At 38.5% G+C, this 22545-nt stretch overlaps 1 protein-coding gene across 1 annotated transcript in view; it reads left to right on the top strand.

The window, feature by feature from the left end:
* LOC146003693 (uncharacterized) overlaps window positions 1-22029 on the top strand; it is an 85042-nt gene extending 63013 nt beyond the window's left edge. Inside the window, exons 10-15 of the mRNA XM_083142059.1 lie at window positions 3453-3577; window positions 9353-9559; window positions 11138-11320; window positions 13897-14035; window positions 17052-17119; window positions 18822-22029. Coding sequence (XP_082998185.1) covers window positions 3453-3577; window positions 9353-9559; window positions 11138-11320; window positions 13897-14035; window positions 17052-17119; window positions 18822-21836 — 3737 coding nt within the window. The 3' untranslated portion in view covers window positions 21837-22029. The remainder of the gene's footprint in view (window positions 1-3452; window positions 3578-9352; window positions 9560-11137; window positions 11321-13896; window positions 14036-17051; window positions 17120-18821) is intronic.
* The last annotated feature ends 516 nt before the right edge of the window (window positions 22030-22545 follow it).

Below are 22545 nucleotides of genomic sequence, written 5' to 3'. Positions count from 1 at the left end.
CAGTGTTGCCAGGTCAGACTTGAAAAAATCGGGAGATTGTTCCTTGGGAAACCAGAAGATCTGTTACAAAATCTAATAGTAGCGGATGAACGACGTTCTTGGGTGGCATAGGAGTGCGCACTGGGGGGCAAGGGGATGTCCACAGATTGGCTGAGTGGAGTTCCACTCTATATCTCCTCTCCATGTTCAAGTAAGAAGAGCAGGAAACGTGTTTTTGAGCAGGCCGTTGCAGGTGCCATAGCAATAGTTTATTATGGAATTCTCCCGAGAAATCAATAGGTCTGGCAACACTGATGTTGGCCGTGCTCAAGGCTCCTTCCCCCTGTCCTTTTCCCCACCCGCCAGCGCGATGAGGTTCTGCGCAGGTTTCTTTCCTTGTGGTTCCACTATAGTTCACGTATAACCGTAATTTGTCTGTGGTGGTGGGACCTCAAATATGTATCGTGAGGTGAAAGACGCAGGGAAATTGAAACATAAATGAACATAGTCATTATCTATATGTTAAAATGTAGTTTGGTCTATCTTACCAATAAACAGTGAGCGATACGTGAAAATGTAATAGATGATTGTGGGCTGAATCTACCAAACCGGATATTTTACATGTATGTGTGTGTCAACGATTATTGTCACATCAAAATGACATTCTATTGTAAAAGTTCAAGGCTGGGAGACTCAAACGAGTACGAGCAAGAGAAAGAGGTAGTACCATGCAGTACTCTAGTTCTCACTGGCACGGAAATGCCGGAAAAGTTGGTGAAAAGGTCAACGAGAAGTACGGGAACATGGAAAAGTCCGATAAATTGAATGCTTCTTGTTCTGGCCAGGATTAGAGCCTGGAAAACCATTTCATTTTTTCTCCAAAAGGCTTCTTTATACGAGTATTTTCTCGGATAATAAGTATTTCTATATATTTTTCTTTATTAATTTTGGATTTAATTTATGCTTCTCCACAACCCACCACACCAGGGTGCGAAATAATTGAAAACTGGTGGAGGGGAGAAAGTTCTTAATCTACAACCCCCCTTCCCCCACAAACATTTGTAAATTATACGATATACATATTTGTAATGTTATTAAAAGTAAAAATAAATTAGTCAATTAAAAATATTTTTATTATGATTATTAATTACATAAGGGAAATTAATTTGTTACATTTATACATATCAGATAGTGTAAAGCAGCTAACTAATACCTTTACTAACCGGTTAAAGATGTTAATAAATTATGAAATAGTTGAAGTGTTTCTATTATGTGTAAGTTTTTGGTTAGTTTGTGCATTAAGTTAATATAAATCAATTCGATTTCATAGTTCTTATTCTTTTGCATTCTTGTTTTTCTTTTATTGTGCGTATTGATGTAGATTTGTTAACGATCTCTTGCGAGAGAAAGCATTCAATACTCACAACCACACTAATTTGTGTGAGTTTTCGATATTATTCTTAGTAAAGTATATTTGAAATTAAAAGTAATTGCTTATACAGCGTGCTTCAAAATGGTTTGAACGATAAGAAACCGTTCCAGGAGCGATAAAACTTTATCAACAATTAAAGTTCTATGAAAATACTTTCAACTATATCCTCGAGTTTTGTTTGCAACAGTCGTAGTAGTTCCAAATTTCTCCACTAGATGGCAGGGTGATAAGTTCCAAAATGGCTGCCTGTGGTGCAGAGAAAGCTTTTTGCGTCCTACAGTTTCACGTTTGTCGGTCTGTCGTTAGTGTTCAGCGTGAGTTTCATACAAAATTTCGTAAAGAACCACCATCCAAGAACTCCATACGTAAGTGGTATGATAAATTCAAGACAACGGGATGCATTTGCAAAGGCAAATCGTCCGGTAGACCGTCCACGTCTGAGGCAGATGTCGAGAGAGTTCGAGCTAGTTTTCAACGTAGCCCCCAAAAGTCTACAAGGAAAGTGAGTCAAGAGCTAACAATGCCTGGAGCAACTGTTTGGCGCTTAGTGCGTAGGCGTTTAAAGATGTATCCCTATCGAGTGCAGTTGTTACAACATTTAACACCTAATGATCACACGTCCCGCAAAAAAATTTGTGTGTCATTTCTAGTTATGCAGTGGTGATGATGATTTTATTGACAAACTTTGTTTCAGTGATGAGGTTACGTTCCATGTGACAGGAAGAGTGAACAAGAAAAATGTTCGCATGTGGGAGACTGAGAATCCGCATCAAATCGTTGAAGTTGTGCGTGATTCACCGAAGACTAATGTGTTTTGCGCCATTTCATCAACCAAAGTGTACGGTCCGTACTTCTTTCACGAAGAAACTGTGACTGGACAAACATTCCTACACATGCTTACTACATGGCTTATGCCGCAGCTTGAACGTGACAGTGCAAACTTCATCTATCAACTGGATGGAGCCCCATGCCACTTTCATCGCCATGTTCGAAATTACCTTAATAACAGACTGCCTGACCGCTGGATTGGGCGATCTACTCAAAATGATCAACAGTTACTACGTTGGCCACAAAGATCCCCGGATTTAACCCGCTGTGATTTTTTTCTGTGGGGACATCTAAAAGACATTGTGTACAAACCTGCTCTACCCGCAGATGTCAATGAACTGAAAGAGCGCATTACTGCTGCAGTGCAAACTGTTGATGCAGACATGTTGAAACGGGTCTGGGCGGAACTGGATTACCGAATTGATGTATGCAGGGTAACAAAGGGGGCTCACATAGAACATTTGTGAGATACTGTGTTCAAAATTTTATCAAAAAAACTTGGACAGTTTTAGGAATTACATGTAAAATTTAAAGCAATTTGGACGAAAAATAAAAAAAATATATAAGAAGTTGAAATCGTTCACATCATTTTGAAGCAGCCTGTATTTGGTTTGTTATAACAAAAACTCTCCCCCCCGGAAATTTTTGGTGGGGGGATTTTTGAAACCACGAGTGTTGGTGGGGGAAATCCCCCGTCCCCCCAGGATTTCGCACCCTGCACCACCCACATGCCATCTTGAATATTTCAAAATGCTCACGGGTCCCCGTTGGCGTAGTGGTAACGTCATCGCCTAGTAATCAAGGTTTCCCTGGTTCGGATCCCACTTTAAACTGTAGATCCAGTCTCGATTAGCCTATCTGTGCATAAAGTGGATTCAAAACAACAACTCAAAATGCTCAATTTGAACTGATACGTACTCTAAGGTATCAAAACCTATTCCAAACTCAAGTGCAACGTTACGCCAATATTAACCCTTTAGCACCCTGACCATACCCAATTCTGGACCTAGAATACACACGCGCGCACAAACGTTCGAATATAATTGTCGCATGATTCGAATATTGGTCCTCCGGGACCGCATTTGTGGTCCCGATTTATAAGTACCATTGTTGATCCACGTCCTGGAGCCTACTTCGAGACTAATTCTCGATTACATGTAGTGCAGTGCCCAGTCTAAGTATTCCAGTGATAATCTTTGTGTGTATTGGACAGAGCAGCAACCTTCGAGAAGCGACCTGGACACCCACCAGAGGGATCTCATAGAGAGGCTGAAGAAGAAGTTGAAAGAGCTGGAGAGCTTCCAGGAGCAGCTGCAGAAGGAAGGGATAGCATTGCAGGTAAGATGACACCTCACAAGACACCTGGGTGATGATCATTTTGCTTACCTCTTGACAGCTATTTAATAACATGTAATTCAGTATAAACGCGAAGGAATACACGAGAAATGTAATAAGAGAAAGAAATAAGCGCGAAATGGGAGAAGAGCGAAAGGAATAAGCGCGAAAGGAACAACCGCGAAACTGATTAATCGCGAAACCAAAATTGTAAACCGGAATAAGCTCGAAGGGAACAACCGTAAAACGCATCAAGCGCGAGAGGAATTAGAGCGAAACGGACTAAGTGCGAACGGAACAAGAGCGAAGGAATAAGAGTGAAAGGAATAAGCGCGAAATGGAATAAGAGGGAAAGTAAAAAGAGCTAAAGGAATAAGCGCGAAATGAAATAAGAGGGAAAGTAATAGAGGAGAAGGGCTAAATATGAGCGAAGGTTTAAATATGGGTTTTGGAGTAATCAGCGCTCCTGGGTGCTGCAGCCTGGCAGAAGCTATATGAACTGGTTATCTGTCAAGGACAAAGGTTGCGACGCCAATTCGCAAGAGAATGTAGTGCTTAGTTTCGGCCATGGACGCTGTTATAGAATTTCGACCTCCGAAAACTTTTTGCAGGTATGTTTTAACTCGGCGTTTTCTGAATTCTCATCTGCTTTGTATAGGTTATGATATTAGCGGTACAAAAAACAAATGTGGGCTTTTATAATGTCATGAAATATGTACACTTCGCAACATCTTATTTGACCGCCCCGAAAGAATTCTAAGTCCCGAAATCGTAAACTTAGCAACATTGCACTTCAGCTCCAGGTGAGAGTAGCCAACTTTGAGTAGGTCCTTCCACTAGACGAAAAACGCTGCGTTGATAGGTTTTCAATTTAACACTTTCCATGAACTTAGAAACTATAAACCGGTATTATAATACGCAATCAAACAGAAATAATAAATTGGAAAAAGAACCTTGAAGGATATTTACGATTCTGCTTGCCCGACTTGAAATTTGGGGGGTTTGAAACACTGAATAGAGTTTTTCTCCACCTGGAGGAAATTGCCATCAAGTTTGTGCAAAAAGAAGCAAATTTGTGAGGAGTTTATGCGACATTTTATTTACAATACCTTGCATAATATCGAACAGTTCTCAAAAACATATATTTTACACGACTTGTCGAGAAAATGTGCTTGAAACACAGGAAGGTGGGAGTCTTCATAAACATCAACATGTTTTTAATGGTATTACGTCATGACATTAACGTAGAGTAGTTGGTTAGGCGTTGCTATCCTTTTTTTTTCATCAAGGGTGAAAGGTCGCGGGTTCAAATCCACCCTCTCCTCTTTCTTTTTTTTGTTTGGTGAACAGATACCGTTGATATTAGAATATTTAAATAATGAATCCGATGCACACTTGAGGGACGTCCCTTCTGCGCATATTTCCAGTTAGAAGTTGGAGATTTCCAGGATTTAAAGTTAAAACTTTTCTTTTTAGTTATTGTTCATATGTTGTGTTAACACACACATCATGATTAATTCACAAATCACATATATGTATTCAGGATGCAAAATGTAATATTATTTAAGTTATGTATTGTTTGTTCTTCACTGACACCTAAAATATTGATTATTTGATTTCGATATACTAAAAAAAGATATACACTTATGTTAAGTAGTGATGTAGTGCAGTACTGTAACGAAGGAGAGCGTTTAATGAGTTTTTGAACAGAAAGTACGAGTATCAGATATAACAAACTTTCCAATATTCGAAACCACCATCACAGACTTAGCTCTACGTAACTTGATTATGCGCGCATTCCACGTGGCATGTGACTTCCTCCTATCATCGAAATAACTTTCTCTTACTATTTCCTTTCCTCTCGTGAAATACAGAGACCAATGTTAACTTCTTAGCACGGTGGATAAACTTTACACCCAACGATATACTCCTGAAAAAAATCCTGTCTAGGTGGAGAATCGAACCTACGACCTCCCTCGTAAGAAACAAACACGCTACCTCTTCTCCAGGTAGCTCATGTTAAAATGTGCTACCAGTTTGAAGAAACCAATTCACACATAATGTCATATGTATAATTTCCTCATGGCAATTTTCATGAGGAAACGAATTCAGATAAAATCGAGAAACGCTGAAAGGGAAAAATGATGAACATGTCTATTGGCGTTTTGTCATATTTTGTAAATTGTGTAAAGATTCCGTGTTTTGAACAAGCAATCGTTTAGTTACGAAGTATTTTGGTGTTTGTTTAAAGTAGGAACAGGAGAGCGAAAAGGAGTCATTTGAACCAGACCCCGTTTGACAAGAAACTTCAGCTCTTTTCCAAAGACTGTATGAAAAGAGAGAGGAACGTATGAAATATAAAATATGTGTGAAATTAAAACAATTGAAACCTTTTAAAGATAATACTAACGAACTTCAAACTATGAAAAACATATTTTCGTGGTGGAAAACTCCAAGTCATTTTCGAAATATGAACTTGATGTTTTTCTGTATTATGAAGTAGAGATATGGGACGATACGATCCCTCAGCAAGAAAATTTTAAGTAAGCTACTTCCAACTTTTTCAATGGTCATAATTACTAATTAGGGTCCGGAAGTTGATGAAAAATCAACTTCTTTTCTGACCCTTAAAAACAATGCTAAACCTGATATTATGTCAGTTTCCCTTCAGTTATAGCTGGAAAACACTTTCTATTTTACATTTTTTTTGCATTTTTCGGCCTTTTTTGGCTTTTAGTTTATTTGTCAGTATTTTTAAGTTTTTGTTGCATTTTTACTTATATTTGAGATTTATTTTTCTCCTCCCCTGTTGTTTCGTGCATTTTAAATGCATTTACTAGTAAAACTTACATATTTAGATTTCTTGACATCGTCCTTTTAGCAAATTCACCATGAATCGAAAATACTGCCAATGGAAAAGCATAATATTATTCTTAACTTAAATGTTTGGCAATGGATTAAAATACTTCGTGTGAATATCTACTTTGAGGTTCTTTTTCTGGACACTATTATCGCTCTAATCTGTAGTTTTAAAGTAAAATTAGTCACAATATTAAATGCAATTACACTCTGGTATACGCGAAGCAGAACTGTATTTTCGGATGCTGGCCGACTACAGTATCATAGAAGGCCCACTCTGAAAGGAGATGAATTGGTTGATTTGGTGTTTTAAGTCACCTTTATGCATAGTAAGGCTAATCGGGACTGGACCTACAGTTTAAAGTGGGATCCGAACCGAGTGCATAAAATAACGTGAACCGTGTGGTGTAGGGGGATCTTTTGCTTATGGAATGGAAGGTCATGGGTTCAAACCTACTTTTTTGCAAAATCTTTTTCGGGAAGTAAACGGCTTTGGACGAGAATGCTTATCTACGTTTCTTGGATATTTTCGTTGATATTTATGCGATTTATGTCCAGCATTTCCGGATGCAGAAAGTTGACATGTAAGTTCTTAATATGTGTTAACTTATAACAGCTGAATGAAAGGGAAAGTATTTCCTAAAATCCTGCCAATCACTGAAAGATTAAAAACATTAGTAGAAGCATTACTTGAGGCATGCACAGTGGCGACGATTATGGAGTGTGGAGGGGCAGATGACCCCGCACTATGCTAAACATTATCTACCAAGGGAAAGAAACTGTCCTTGCCCTTCCCCACCTTGCCCCATTAGTTTTGAAACCCAATCGCCGCCACTGAGCACGCATCGCATAAACATTTACAGTAATATCATATAATATTATATTACGTTATTAGAACACTTCGTACTCGGTAAATAAAAAGGAAAAAATAATAACGAAAGGGTGGGATTTGAACCTACGATGTTTCGATCTTGACGAAAACAGTAAAAAAACGAAAGTGCTGTCATCTAACCAACTACTCCAGGAGATTGCTAACAGAAAGCTTAGTAAAACACGTTAATCTCAGTTCAAGCAACATTGTGCCGGAGTTTCGAACCATTTTTCGCCAAGAACCAAGGAAAAGGCACACTTTTCAGAATCGTTTGGTGTTGTGCAAGGTATCTTTACTAAACATTTCGCATAAAATCATCATAAATTTGCCTTTTTGCATTCAAATGTGACCGCAATTCTTTCCAGGTTGATGAGAACCTGTTCAGTGTTTCACAATGCACATACATTTTACTATTTTCAAATTCAGAACGAAGAATCTTGAAATATTTTCAACATATGTATTTCTACTTAACATTTTTTGGTCTACTCATATATTTTATTACTGCCATGGGTATCTTTACTTTATGGAATGTGAAAGAATGAAAAAAATCACGAGCGTTTTCATTCAGGAAGAAGAAATGTTGCAAAGTTGGGGCTACTCTTGGTTGGCTCTGAAGCGCTATGCTGCCAAATTTACGAATTCCGGACTTTGAAATTTTTCAGGGCGGTCAAATAAGATGTTGCGAAGTGTACCACAGAGAGCTAAAATAAATTAAAGAAGACATATATGGTATAAATATGGACTATGACATGAGGTCTAATGTTGAGATCACATTTTCAACAAATATTTGGATGTTTTTCTTAATTTCGATTTTTCCCATTCCGCGTAATTTTCAAAACAACAGATTATTCATATATATGAATTTTATAATGTTTTAGCGATAAATGACTGTTTTTTTTAAAATTTTAATTGCTTTTGTGATATTGCCACTAGTAGCCCATATTTAGACCAAAATTTTGAAATGCATAATTTTACCATTTTTTGGAAATTGCTATTTTTTTTAAAAAAATTGAGACCTTCTATACTTTAGCATGTATTACATTTAAGTATATATTTCATAGATATGCATTTTAAAGGCAGGTGCTTGATATATTTTTTGTCTCCGAAAATGACAACATAAAAAGGGGGGTGGGGTCATATTTAGACCTTTTCATCTAAGAGCGAAAGGAACAACCGCCAAACGGAATAACCGCGAAAATGTTACTTTCGCGCTTAATCCCTTTCGCAGTTGTTCTGGCGATCCACGAAAGCTTGCGGTAGCTTGCTTCTCGCTTGTCAAAGCCAGTTGGATACGACAAGCTTGTATCAACATGCAGCTTTCTGTAACAACCTTGATGCAAGCTTGCTGTAAATTTTACACACGGTGACTAGAGTTGATTGATTCAAGTCTGATGCAAGCCAACAGCTTGGAATTATATGCTTTCAGCAAGCTTGTTCACTTTTCATGTAAAGCTTGTTTCAAGCGTCAAGCAAGTTTACTGTGCTATATGCGGAATAACTTCAGAGGGTCTGGGAGAGTTAGACAGACGGTAAAAGTGCGTTCCCATCTGTGCAAGTTGTACGCAAGGGTGTATTTACAGGAGGGGTTTAAGGGTACCTGACACCTACCTTCCCCGAAAGAGTTGTCATTACTAGAGGCAAAATATACAATATTTGTTTACTTTTGTTTTAATGGACCTAAAGGAAATTGGTAAGGATGGAAAACATTGGATTGTTCTTGTCCAAGATAGGGACAGATGGAAGGCTTGCGTGGCTGCAGCCATAAACCTTCGGGTTTGAGAAGGCTAGAGAGTTAGCTAGTTAGTTAACTTAGTGTACTTTTTGTTAAATTAATGAATGGATTTATTTTACTTCACGTTTCTGCCACGTTTGGTTAATTGCGAAGATAAGGATGAATTGTGACTGATGAATCATTCTTTAGAATATCTTTTCAATATTAAAGCTTGACGATACATCGTTTTACTTTGAAGATCTTTGGTTTCATATCACACATTCAGGTGCCTAGTGACTGTCCGTTTCCGTTTCCGTATTTGCTTGCTCCTTTCCAGGATTCCTTCCAACAACAGTCGCAGCAGCAAGTGGCGCTGGCGAAGAACCTTGTGGGCAAGATGAAACAGCTGCAGGAGGCCAACATCACGGCTGTAAGCGCTGAAACTGAAGAGCTGAAACCAAACCCGGAGACTTTGCTTTCAACCTTCAGCGGGGATGAAGCTGTCTCTCACGTCCAGCAACTATCTACAGAGCTTCTGAAACTAGTAAGTTTTCCAAACTCACTGCTTTATTCGTTTTCCCATCACTTTATTACAGTGCTGCCTGGGGTTTTCATCACTTTATCGTCATGCTGTTTCGTTATCTCATCACTTTATCACGGTGATGCTTCATTTCTCACCACCTTATAGCAGTGATGATTCACTTCTCACCACCTTATCGCAGTTCATTTCTCACCATCTTATAGCAGTTTTGCTTCATTTCTCACCACCTTCTCGCAGTGATGCTTCATTTCTCACCACCTTATAGTAAGTTATGCTTGATTTCTAACCACCTTATAGTAAGTTATTCTTCATTTCTCACCACCTTATAGTAAGTTATGCTTCATTTCTCACCACCTTATAGCAGTGATGTTTCATTTCTCACCACCTTATCGCAGTGGTTTCATTTCTTACCACCTTATCGCAGTGATGCTTCATTTCTCACGACTTATAGTAAGTTATGCTTCATTTCTCACCAGCTTATCGTAGTGATGATTCATTTCTCACCACCTTATCGCAGTGATGTTTCATTTCTCACCACCTTATAGTAAGTCATGCTTCATTTCTCACCAGCTTATCGCAGTGATGATTCATTTCTCACCACCTTATAGTAAGTCATGCTTCATTTCTCACCACTTCATTTCTCACGACTTATAGTAAGTTATGCTTCATTTCTCACCAGCTTATCGTAGTGATGATTCATTTCTCACCACCTTATCGCAGTGATGTTTCATTTCTCACCACCTTATAGTAAGTCATGCTTCATTTCTCACCAGCTTATCGCAGTGATGATTCATTTCTCACCACCTTATAGTAAGTCATGCTTCATTTCTCACCACTTCATTTCTCACGACTTATAGTAAGTTATGCTTCATTTCTCACCAGCTTATCGCAGTGATGATTCATTTCTCACCACCTTATAGTAAGTCATGCTTCATTTCTCACCACTTCATTTCTCACGACTTATAGTAAGTTATGCTTCATTTCTCACCAGCTTATCGCAGTGATGATTCATTTCTCACCACCTTATCGCAGTGATGTTTCATTTCTCACCACCTTATAGTAAGTCATGCTTCATTTCTCACCAGCTTATCGCAGTGATGATTCATTTCTCACCACCTTATAGTAAGTCATGCTTCATTTCTCACCACTTCATTTCTCACGACTTATAGTAAGTTATGCTTCATTTCTCACCAGCTTATCGCAGTGATGATTCATTTCTCACCACCTTATCGCAGTGATGTTTCATTTCTCACCACCTTATAGTAAGTCATGCTTCATTTCTCACCACCTTATAGTAAGTCATGCTTCATTTCTCACCAGCTTATCGCAGTGATGATTCATTTCTCACCACCTTATCGCAGTGAGGCTTCATTTCTCACCACCTTATCGCAGTGATGCTTCATTTCCCACCACCTTATGGAAAATAAAAAAGATACAATTTTTGAGCTTACATGCCACAATTTGCAATAGCATTATATGAATATGTATGTATCCGTTCCCTGTTAAACACAAAAGACGCAATTAACTAGTAACGAAGAAAGAAAATTCTGTCGTGTTCTTAGAAATAATTTCTTCTTTCAGGCCGAGAAGCTGGAAATAGCATTGGCGGAGAGAAACAGGGAGATCCACAGTCTTAGATTCGAGCTCGAAGACCAAAGGAAAAAGAGGGACTTCCTACCAGGAAGAACTGGTGCACGCCGCGCGACTCACGCCCGCCACTGGTCATCTGCGGATGGAATGTCTATATCCATGGGATCGTTACAGGTACATTGGGTTCATTGTTTTTATATGCGCCTGTATTACCAACATACAAAGAGTTCAGGTAAAAACATATAGAAAATGAACATGAATGCTGTAATCCTTTTAGTGAAAAGAAACCTGCGATCCACAAAGAATTGGCACGTTGCGTAGGACAAAAGAATTTGATTCAATGAGAATGACGAGATTATAAAACTTGTTTTCATGTTCCTTTCTAATATTTATTGTGCAATACAGAGTAAGTCCCGCTTTAGCATTTCTTTTAACATTTTTGCTAGCATAAATGCTTCCAAAAATGTAGCATTCTTTTTATAGCAGACAATACTGTACACGGAATCATTTTCTCTTAGCATTTGCGATTGCGATGCGAATCGTGCAGAGAACCTTAAATAGCAGGGTGCGAAATCCTGGGGGGGACGGGGGGATTTCCCCCACAAACAATCTTGGCCTCAAAAATCTTCCGGGAGGGGAGAGTTTTTGTTACGACAAACAAAAAAACAGGAATTACTTTTAATTTCAAGTATACTATACTAAGAATAATATCGGAAACACACACAAATTAGTGTGGTTGTGAGTGTTCAATGCTTCTCTCTCTCAGAAGATCTAATCAATATATATATCAATATTCACAATAAAAGTAAAACATGTATGGAAGACAATAATCTAATTGATTTACATTAACATAAAGCAAGAAGTAAATAAAAAGTTACACATAAGAAAACCACTTCAACTATTTCATAATTTATTAACATCTTTAACCAGTTAGTACAGGAACAAGTTTGCCAGTTTATATGTAATATCGATATTGTAATATCTTATATATATAAAAGTAACAAATCAATTTCTTTATTTGTAATTAATAAAAATATAAATATATTTTTAATTTAGTATTTTTTTTACTTTTAATAACATTATAAATATGTATATCGTAAATATGTTTGTGCGGAGGGGTGTAGATTAAAATCTTTCTCCCCCCAACATTCTTCAATGATTTCGCACCCTGTTAAATAATATATACAGCACGAAAGGCATACGAGTTACGCAGTTTTTGCTTAAAAACTAATACATTTAATTAAAAGAGGAAATGGTTATTTAATTGACTAGATATCGTGAAAACAAACTTAAATTCTACATTTTTTTTGTAACACTAAGTACCCATCAAGCTATTGAGATATTTGTGTCCGGTGTTTACAATTGATACACATAATTTACTTTTCGACACGTGTATTGTATGCGATATATAGGGTGTATTTAAACAGGTCCATTAATTTGTACTTAAAACTTTTTATTTAATACGAAACGTTATTCCTATCGGTTGAATAGTTATCGGCTCTTAAAAATGTGAAGTGATACATTGTTTACATCTCACGCGACCGCCATTACATCTGCCATCGTGACCTAGAGCTCGCTTCTGATTGGTTATACTACGAAAAATGCTACAGAAATATGGCCGATCCTATCCTTGAGAAATGACATGAAATATGCAATGCCGTCTGAAATGCGACAAGAATTTTCAATTTACATGGTAGCATTTTAGTCATGGCATAAATGTTAAGAAAAAATGCTTTCGTCTGAAGCGGGCCAACTTGAGAGAAACATCAAAGTTTGCCGACTTTATGCGCATATGGAATGGACCTACATTTTAACGTGGGATCTGAACCAGACACACAACTACGAATTTTTGTCTGGGGGGAAGTACCAGGATAAACGTACCAATAATAATAATAATAATAATAATAATAATAATAGCATTATTATTATTAATATTAATACTAGTGGTAGTAGTAGTAGTATCAAAGACGTTATTATCCTCACAAATTACGCAAAAAAGGGGTAGAAGTCGGTGCTAAAGCATTTGTTTGGAACAAACGATTTGAAATATATTTTCAACACCGTCAATTTCACATTAGCTAATAATGGAAAACAAGCATACAAACTGAATTTTTGAATGGAAGTAAATGAATGATAAATGCATTCCGAAGATAGTTCTTTTTGTACATATAGCATGTATAACTTTCATGTACAACGTATATTTTACACATATGCAACATGGAGCGACAAAAAATACTAAAATAAATATGCAACATGCTAACACTAAATTGTGTACGTATTCAAAGTTTATTCATTACATATATACAAAACATATTATTTAAATACATTACAGAAAATAATTTTATTGCGAGCCAAGCGAGGAAGAAAATTTTTAAATCCAATTTTTGCAACTGAAAACAATATTGATTTAATAGGGCGCCATGGCATTCTCTCTTTCACAATTTTTTTCACTCAGATCGCGAAGCGAGCAAGAAATGTTTACGAAATTTAGTTTTATTTGCATTAAATTTGAAATCGAGGGGTGCAATTGCTCCTCTGTGCTCCCTGCAGGTGTCCTTGTCCTTGAAAGTTTGCGCCTCCTTGAATTGACTTCCGTCGAAGGTTGGGGGGGGGGGCAATGCCCCCTACCCCCCTCTGGTTGCGCCTCTGATCTGAACCAGCATACTATTCCAACTGGTAATACTCTTGTCACACCCAGTATATGTAAGCATCTATCAGCCTGTGTTCCATCTTTCATGACTTTCTTTCAGGTACCGGACGCAACCCTAAGGGACCACTCAGAGCGTCTGCCGCGTCAAAGTTCCGAAGAACTTGCTGAACTGCCTTTTCTCCTAACCAACAAGGTTCTGGAACTGAAGCGAGGACTTACTATACTGTGTTCTAAAACCGGTAAGCCTGCCTCTATACAATTCCTTCCGTGTATGCTGTAGAACCCAACATAACCTAACCTCACCAAATTGGAGATATGAAGGTTAGGTTATGTAAGGGCGACACTTAAGCTAGAATTGCAGAGATTAAGTTTTTACTGTTTTGAGTTTTTTAAGTCGACTTTATGCACATATAAGCTAATCGGGACTGGACTTGCAGTTCAAAGTGGGTCACTATATACCTCCACTGGGTGGTTTTAAGGCCGAATCACAGGGAACAGGATATCCAGTTAGTTGGCGTTGAACTGGCTACCTGCCCGGATGTGATGGCTGCTTGACTGGTTTGGAGGAATAGGACATGTTCTAATTGCTACTGGCTTTCCTCGACTGGATTCTGTCGAACAGCCAATCAGAGCAAAGTTTGCCCATGTGAAGATAATCTGAGAGTTTGCAGAGGGGAGTTTTTTGTCTGTGGTTTCCGAGTGTTGGCTGTTTTTGTTAGTTTCTCAATAAAGAAAAAAGTAAAGAGATGACGTGCAGTGCAATCGTTTTCAGTTAATTTAGGTATTTATGCAAAGCGATGAGATGTGTACATAACAAGTATTAGTAGCCGAAAATGAAAATTCTTAATATAACAAGTGTATTAAATTAAATGTATGATTTTTTCGTTAATTTGTGAATGAATCCTTCGAATCTCATGTATGAATAATCATAGTCGAGTTAATTAAAAAACTTGTTCGGTACGTATCGATTACCATATTTTTTCAAGCCAATCTCTAGTCCATACCTTTCTTCTTTAATTTCTAATAAAAGGACAAAGCAGTAATTCTACAACATTCTTCAAATTGCTCGTCCATCTTTACTGCGCAGTGTCTTATGGGAACAAAAATTATCGACAAGTACGGTAACAAGTATCGTGTCAAGCGAAAACTAGCAAATGGGTAGCCAGTCCAGCGTCAACTAGGGCATTCCTACTAGAAATACAGTTCAGGCTTTAAGTTAACCAACTGAAATTATCCTAACTCGTTTATCATTTCTACCATTGTAGAGTAGGACTGGGCCGATACCACTTTCAACCAATAATTGAAAATTATATCATTTAAAAGTTGCTCAAAATATAGATTAATATCAGTGTGTAAGCATTCCTCTTTAACTATATGCATCAATTTACCAAGATATATGATTTAAATATTTGAGAATTACGTCAGAATATTAAATTATATGTGACCACGAAATTTTTTTTTTTCACACAAATCTTGTGCAAAATAAAAGGAAAACTTCGAATTTCGTATTAAACTCCGCGAAAGTGTCGTGCCGAATTTTTGCCAAGTCTGTGAAAAACAAACCAAAATGTCGGTAAAAGTATCGGCAGGTATCTGTCTTCTATATATATAAAAATGGATGGATGTGTGTGTGTGTATATTTGTTTGTTCCGGCATAACTCTCGAACGCCTGCAGCAATTTCAACCAGCCTTGGTACACGTATCACTTGAAATCTGGAAATAAATACTGTGTGGTAACCCTGGCACACATAGGGGTGGGGTGGGAAGGGGCGACATGTAAAAGTAATCGAGAACCACCGATATTATATTCCGCACAGACAGACATCCGTGACTCTATGCAATCCGCACAACGATAGTGTTTCTCGGGTTGTCTAACATTCAGGCTGTGTTGCGAATGGAATCCATAGTTCTCGTGACACTTCAATGCTGTTCAACTCCAAGTTCATCACCTATCGGCATGGAGGGTGAGAGGGGGTGAAAAATAAAATGCCACAAATGACCTAGATTAGTGTCGAATCCATAGTTTTCGGAGTCGCTAAGCTAATTGGTGACATTCACGATCACATTTAAAATTAATTACGTTTTACACAATAGTTAGAATTCATTATTTTCCTGTCTAATACAAGATTGGGATAAATATATACCCGGGCAACGCCGGGCAATCAGCTAGTTGGAAATAATAAGCGATACTTTCAGATACAGATACACTGGCATCGGCCCATACTGATCCATCGACATCGGTATTGACTCAGCATTATTGTAGAGATTACTTAAGAGGCAATACTGCCAAAAATTGGGTTAAAACCAGCTCAATAAAACATTGTGGTGTGTGTTACTTTCAACTTTCAATCTTGTTTATAAATACCCTATTGATGTATATGTTCCTTTTGGAAAATTTTGCATTTTGTTGTTAAATTACCAAATTCAAATATCGTATACAATTACGTAAAATACCAAGTTATACCGTAAGTTATATTCCTGTAGAAATAACAGTGATGAATGAATACCTGACTTTTCTTAAAAGGGCAATAAAGATAGTGGAATTGATTCTGAATAGTTTGTAATGAGAAACTGTTACATTCATGGGAGTCGGGATGGGAGTCGACCGGTCCCGCAACCCCCACCTGGAAAATTAGCATTGTTCATTTAAAGCTACAAAACAGAAGAATGCTTGGTATTTTTATTGTTAATAACATACATAAGGTTCAGTTAGTATTCGAACAGAATAACCAAATTAAAAGCTGTGTTAGATCGAAAAAAATCAGTGCAAAATACAGAAATTATGTTATATTTCCATATTTTGCCATTTAATTTAATTCCCAGAGTAAATAGTTTCATAATTAGTTTTCAAAATTCCAAAAATTAGAATTTTATGTGAGATGTCACACAACTTTATAACTAAAATTTACTAACAAAATAGAATAGCTATGCATTTCAGTATTGACTTATGAAACGTTGAAAAATAATGAAAAAACAGTTGTGTCAGTGTCAAATTCATTCATCTGATGAATCGAGTATAAGATTCTTACCACAGACATACAACAGTAATAAATTTAGTTGATTACTATAAGTTTATATTCGATATTATCGTACAATAACAATAATAGCAGGCTATTCAACTTTTATCAATGATCTGACATCCCCCCTACTTCTTTAGCTTCCCATGGCTACATTCTACATATTAACTAACCCAACTATTTTTCACGCAAAATTTGTCACCTTCTTTACCCGAATTTGTATTTTCTTTTTATACAGACACAGAAATTGAATCGATGGAAGAAAGTCCAGGACAAGACCAAAACGTTGCATCCACGGAGAATACGGTGAGTTACGAAATTACAAATATTTTGAGCTCAATACTACTTTCAGATCCTTGCTTCATTAATATTGTTGGAAGTACACGAAATGAGAGGCTAAATATACCACGAGAACATACATTATAGGAAAGAGTAATCTTTTCAAGTTGTTCAACTGAAGGTTTAAGTAGTGCACAACTACGGTGAAAACACTTTTGAGAAGTTAACGTATAGAGTTTGACAATTAGTTTATTTCAATTCATGTTTACTACATGCGTATAATAGCGAAAACACTCATTCTTGTAAAATTTTACCTATTAACAATATTTATATTTATTTTTCAACATTTATTCCTAAACTAACCTCGAAGATCTTTTAGAGTGTCAGTATTTTCAGTCTCGAGGCTTTTGCTTCAACAAAATATATTTGAATTATCTAGATTTTGTTATAACGATAAATCTACACCCAAAAATATACTCATTGATTCCAACAAGGTAAGCAACGATACTATCTTGCCATGACGTATTATTGTTAAATTGAAGGCAGCACAGCAATATATCTGGTGATAATTTGACTCAATGGTATTAGAATTATATAATTTGACTACTATGTTTCGGAATCTCATTTGCAAGAGGAATGATGGGAAATTTCTTCTCAATAGTTGCTACCCCTTCTGGATTCTAAACTCTGTGAAAGAGAACTGCAAAATGCTACATGGGCAATACAGAAATATAATTAGGATAAAAATGTAGCAGTGTGTAGTGATATGTGTAAGAGTACTATAAACCAATATTTTTTCAAAATACTCCTCCTTTTATTGTTATATAATACAAAATACAAAGTGAGCATTAAAATTTTAAAATTTATACTTACATTTTTATGACTCGAGGAATTTTGAGGTTCGAATCTGACAATACTTATTAAATATGCCATTTACGTGTTGTGTTTCGACGCAGTGTGTGTGTGAATTTTTAATAAATCCATAGCCAACTTATTAAGACATGTCACCCGAATTTGCCTCAGTGGAAATTTGTTAAATACCACACTGATCATATTTAACTCACCGGAATACTTAAAAATGGTTACACATGCCCTATTATCAAATATAAACATTGGCAGACCGAAATTCACACGCACACACTTGCTAAATATATTGAATGCAATTGCAAATGGATGATATTTAGCGAATAACTTCCCCCACAAGTCATTGCGCGAAATCAAGGCCGCCACCATATTTCCGGCAAACAGATCAGATCTTGCGTTGAAAACATGCCGAAAAAGCATTGTACGTGTGGTCTTTGTCGAAGTGATTCAAGGTATAATTATCATCATCATGAGTAATGTGTACGTATAAATTATAGCAAATTTTCTCGCTGGAAGAAGGCTTTTCATGCGCTTTCCTTAACAACTGCGAATCAGTTTGCCCGACTTAATGGTGTTTCTTCCCAAAGTGCACTGCAACTTTAATATCATCCATTTGAATTATTAAAATGTAATGACTGCAAATCTTACCCATAAACCCCTACCATTAGAAAAGCAAATAATTGCAATGGTTACACAGTATCGACAAGGCTAATCATGTATTGTCAATGTATATTATAATGTATAGTCATGGACATTTCTAGGTTGAAACCCATTGAAATTTAATGGGTGCGTTACAACGCAGAAGTGCCCGCGACTGTACAAATTACGTGCTCACAGTTTCAGAAGCTAATGTCTATATTTTCAGCAATCTCCACCAAAAAGTAGCCGTCCTGGAAGTTCTTGTGAGGATCAACAACAAGGAACTGCTAGCAAGGAAGACGCCGAAGCATCAAAGAACGACGAACGAGACGAGACATCGCAGAGGGATGTAGATTCGCCCGTCACATGCGTCACCATCACTCCAAGATTCTGGAAAAGGGACAGCATACAGTCTTCCAGACAACAAGAAGCTACCTTAAGTCCACCATCGGAAGTGAGGGAAAAGTATTGTGCTATGATGTCCTCCTCGTCATCATCCGAAGATGAAGATGATGATGAAGAAGACGAGCTAGAGCTGGGTGAAGGTTCCACAGACGAGAGCAACAGATCTTCTGATACTGATGAGGAGGCGTACGATGACACGTATCAGAAGGAGCAGGATGCTGAAGACATTGTAGTGTTTACCGTGAAGACCCGGAGAAAATCTTCGGACGCCATATCCACTCCGGCTTCTGAAAGAACGAGATCACCAAGTGTAGTTTCGAGCGCGGACGAGGCGAATGGAATTGACGAGGGAGTAGGTGATGAATCTGGAGAAAGAAAGGATGAAGTAGTCCCGGAAACCGAAGTGACTTTGTCTTTTCCCGTAAGGACCGCTAAGATTTCGTCCATAAGAGTTGACAGTGAGAAACATGTAGGCGATAACTCTCCAACGACTATCACGTGTGCTCCGTGGAGAAAAACAAGAACAGATTCCCCAAACGAAGAGAAGGATGTGCACGAGTCACAGGCCACAAAGTTAGAAATCGTAAGGAAAGAACCCGACAGTGCAGACTATTCAACGACTGTTATATGCATAAAACCAACTGGGACCGATGACCTGAAACTTAGACGTATATCCGATACGCATATAGCCTATAGTGAAGGAAAATGTTACCCGAAGAGCTCAAAGACATCGACGGAAAAAGAAGTAAACAGAGAAGAGAAAGAAATAGCAACGTCATCTTCCGAGGACACTATTGTAGCTATGAATGAAGAAGAATCAGTTACTAAGTGTACAAAGGACGATAGTTCGCCGGTATCAGATTTGTCAAGGATCTCTCCCAATAAATCATCTGCACGTCTAAACGAAAAAGTGAAAACTCAGAATAGTTCAGAAACAGGTTGTAAACAGAATCCTGTAAATATATTTGTTCCAACTACACGCAGAATATTCTCCCCTGTTCACCACGATAGCAAAGGAAAGGCATCGTCTGTGATTGGTTATGTTGTGGAATCCGATTCTCAGAGACAGGAAGCAGTGAGGCCCGATGTAACACCACCACCATGGAGAAGAAAGGCCAGTTCGGAGATGGACACCCAAGAAACTGGCAATTCCGTTCCGAAAGGAGTCGTTCCTTGGAGAAGGAACAGTCGAACTCGCGATTCCCAGTCAGCTTCCCCTGCGTTTCCTAGGAAACAAATGGAACAGCCAATTGTACCGAGAACTCCACCATCCGTAAGATCTAAATTTCCGTTGCTTGAATCAGGTAACGTCAAACATGGACAGTCTCTATCCGATCTAAAGTCTTCGACATTAGTTTCTGCCAATACGTGCGAAGGATCAGGAGAAACGACTGATGGCTCCAGAACTAGAACAGGATCTTCAGTTCCCGAGACCCCAAGCACACCTTCCTCCACTGGACTTCCCCCATTCCCGCAACCTTCTCCCACACCGAGCAGACGCGACTTCTTTAAAATTGCAGCCAAAGAAGCTGCTCCTAGCGTAAAACTAATGATCGCCCGATATAACCAGAAGCTCAACGAAGAAGCTGCCAACAGGTCGCCTGAATTAAGGTCTCCTTCCCGATCCCCAGCATGGAGGTCGCCTGTTGCAGAGAGAAAAGAGTCCTACGGGTTTGGCGTGAGGGCGCAGATGGAAAAATACCAGGAAGAGGTCAGGAAGGCTCTTCAGGCAGGAAAAGACAAGAACGGGCGCTTTCTGGAACAAGAACCAATGGGGAGCAGCGTGCAAAAGTCAGCTAGCACAGGTATAATAAAATCAGCAGTGAATACCTTGAAGCCATCGATCCTTGGAATACTTAAATCATCAAGCGCAGGAGCTATAAAACCTCATCACGAACCAGAAGAAGAAAAAATAGAACAACCAGCGGAATCCAGGGAAGAAATAGAAGGAGCAGAGGCTGCAATATCAAAAGGAAACACTGAAGGACCCAATCCACTTCTACCTTTAGACGAATCACTCGACCAGACCATTCTTTCATACAGGAACAGACGCCCGGCTCCTAAATCACCAGCCCAGTCCCAGACTAACCCTCCCTCCAAACTTCGTGCTCTGAAGATTCAAAAGGCTAAGGAGGAGTTTCTCTCGAGAGGACCTGGAGGTCAGAGTTGGTCCGGTGAAAGTACTTCCAAAGCCGAACAAGTGTTGAGAAGAACGGTGAGCTCAGTGCCCGAGGCTGGCTGTTCTCGAATCGAGACAGAAGATTCTGCCAGGGAACCCGATTCTTCGAAGCGAGAGTCGTTCTGCGAAAACGGTGCTCGAAGCAGACTGAGCCAAGTTAGCATTGGCAGCGAATCAAGCTACGACGACGTCCTACTGTTGAAGGACGGTCTTGTAAAGTCTGCGAGTGCAGGCATGATAAACATGGAACACATATCGTGCAGGCGCGTCACCTCGGTCGAAAGTGGCTCGTCAGCTGAGAGAGGACTGATTCATTCCTCATCGCACGGGACAAGTCTAGTCAAACCTCAGTCGTCGTCATCCAGGTTTGGATTTCTTTCTAGGTTTAGAAAGGTGAAGATGAGGAAGAAGGACAAAATGAACACGGTTTCTATGCTGTGCAGGCAAAGTCTTTTGGTAGACATCCATCTAGGGGCGAGTGGTGGTGCTTCAGGTAGCAATGCTGGTTCGTCCAATCAAAACAGCGAAGCAAGCACGAGTCATCAAGTGGAGTCGGGATCGAGAAGTTGTCCGTCATCGCCAGTTCTCCGACCAAAGAAGACAGACGGTGGTGGATCGTGGATTCGAAACCCAAAGAAAATATTCAAGCCAAAGTGAGGAGACCCCTCTCCATTGATAAGCAGCAAATAGACTGTGAACTAAACTCATCATTCTACACGCAAGAAAACATGCATTTTAGGGAACTGTCGTGATATGGTCTGAAACAAATACATTTCATTGTATCAGGATATCTATCGAGGTTCTAAAGATAAGTACCTTAAGGGTACAATAAATTGCATTTTTTGAAATATCTTGTGGTTTTATTGTTTGTGATGGTGAAATTTTGATTGGGCTGTCTTTCACATTATTTTGCTTACATTTTCTGCCCCTTTTGTCTAATCGCGAAGATGAGGATGAATCGTGATGAGACTTGTGAAGGACAATCATGGCACGAGCTTCATAGAGGATTATCCTGGCTGATAGTCCGGGCGCCAGAGCCTCATTAGTCTGCAAAATGTAGTCCAGGGTGGAAGGTATGTTGACATTTGGGTGTTTTCTCAAAGGGTCACCACTTACACCCTGGGTGTCTTTCACATGCTTGCAGACAAGACTATCGATCTGCTCTCTGGCCAATGGATGAATCATATTTTATTTATTTCGTATCGCTTTCTGCCAGTTTTGGACAATTTCATCCAAGATGATAAAAGCGATTTGATGAAACTGATGAAAGGACATACACAAAAAAAAAACACTCATGCCCACGCCGACAATCAAACCTGGGACCGTATGTGGTGATACCCTGAGTCCAGCATTCGAAACAATTCGA

This window comes from Lepisma saccharinum, chromosome 20, assembly GCF_977018435.1.
Source record: "Lepisma saccharinum chromosome 20, izLepSacc3.1, whole genome shotgun sequence".
Taxonomy (NCBI): domain Eukaryota; kingdom Metazoa; phylum Arthropoda; class Insecta; order Zygentoma; family Lepismatidae; genus Lepisma; species Lepisma saccharinum.
Note: the sequence above shows the minus strand (reverse complement) of the source record. Positions and strands in the feature narration are given on the sequence as shown.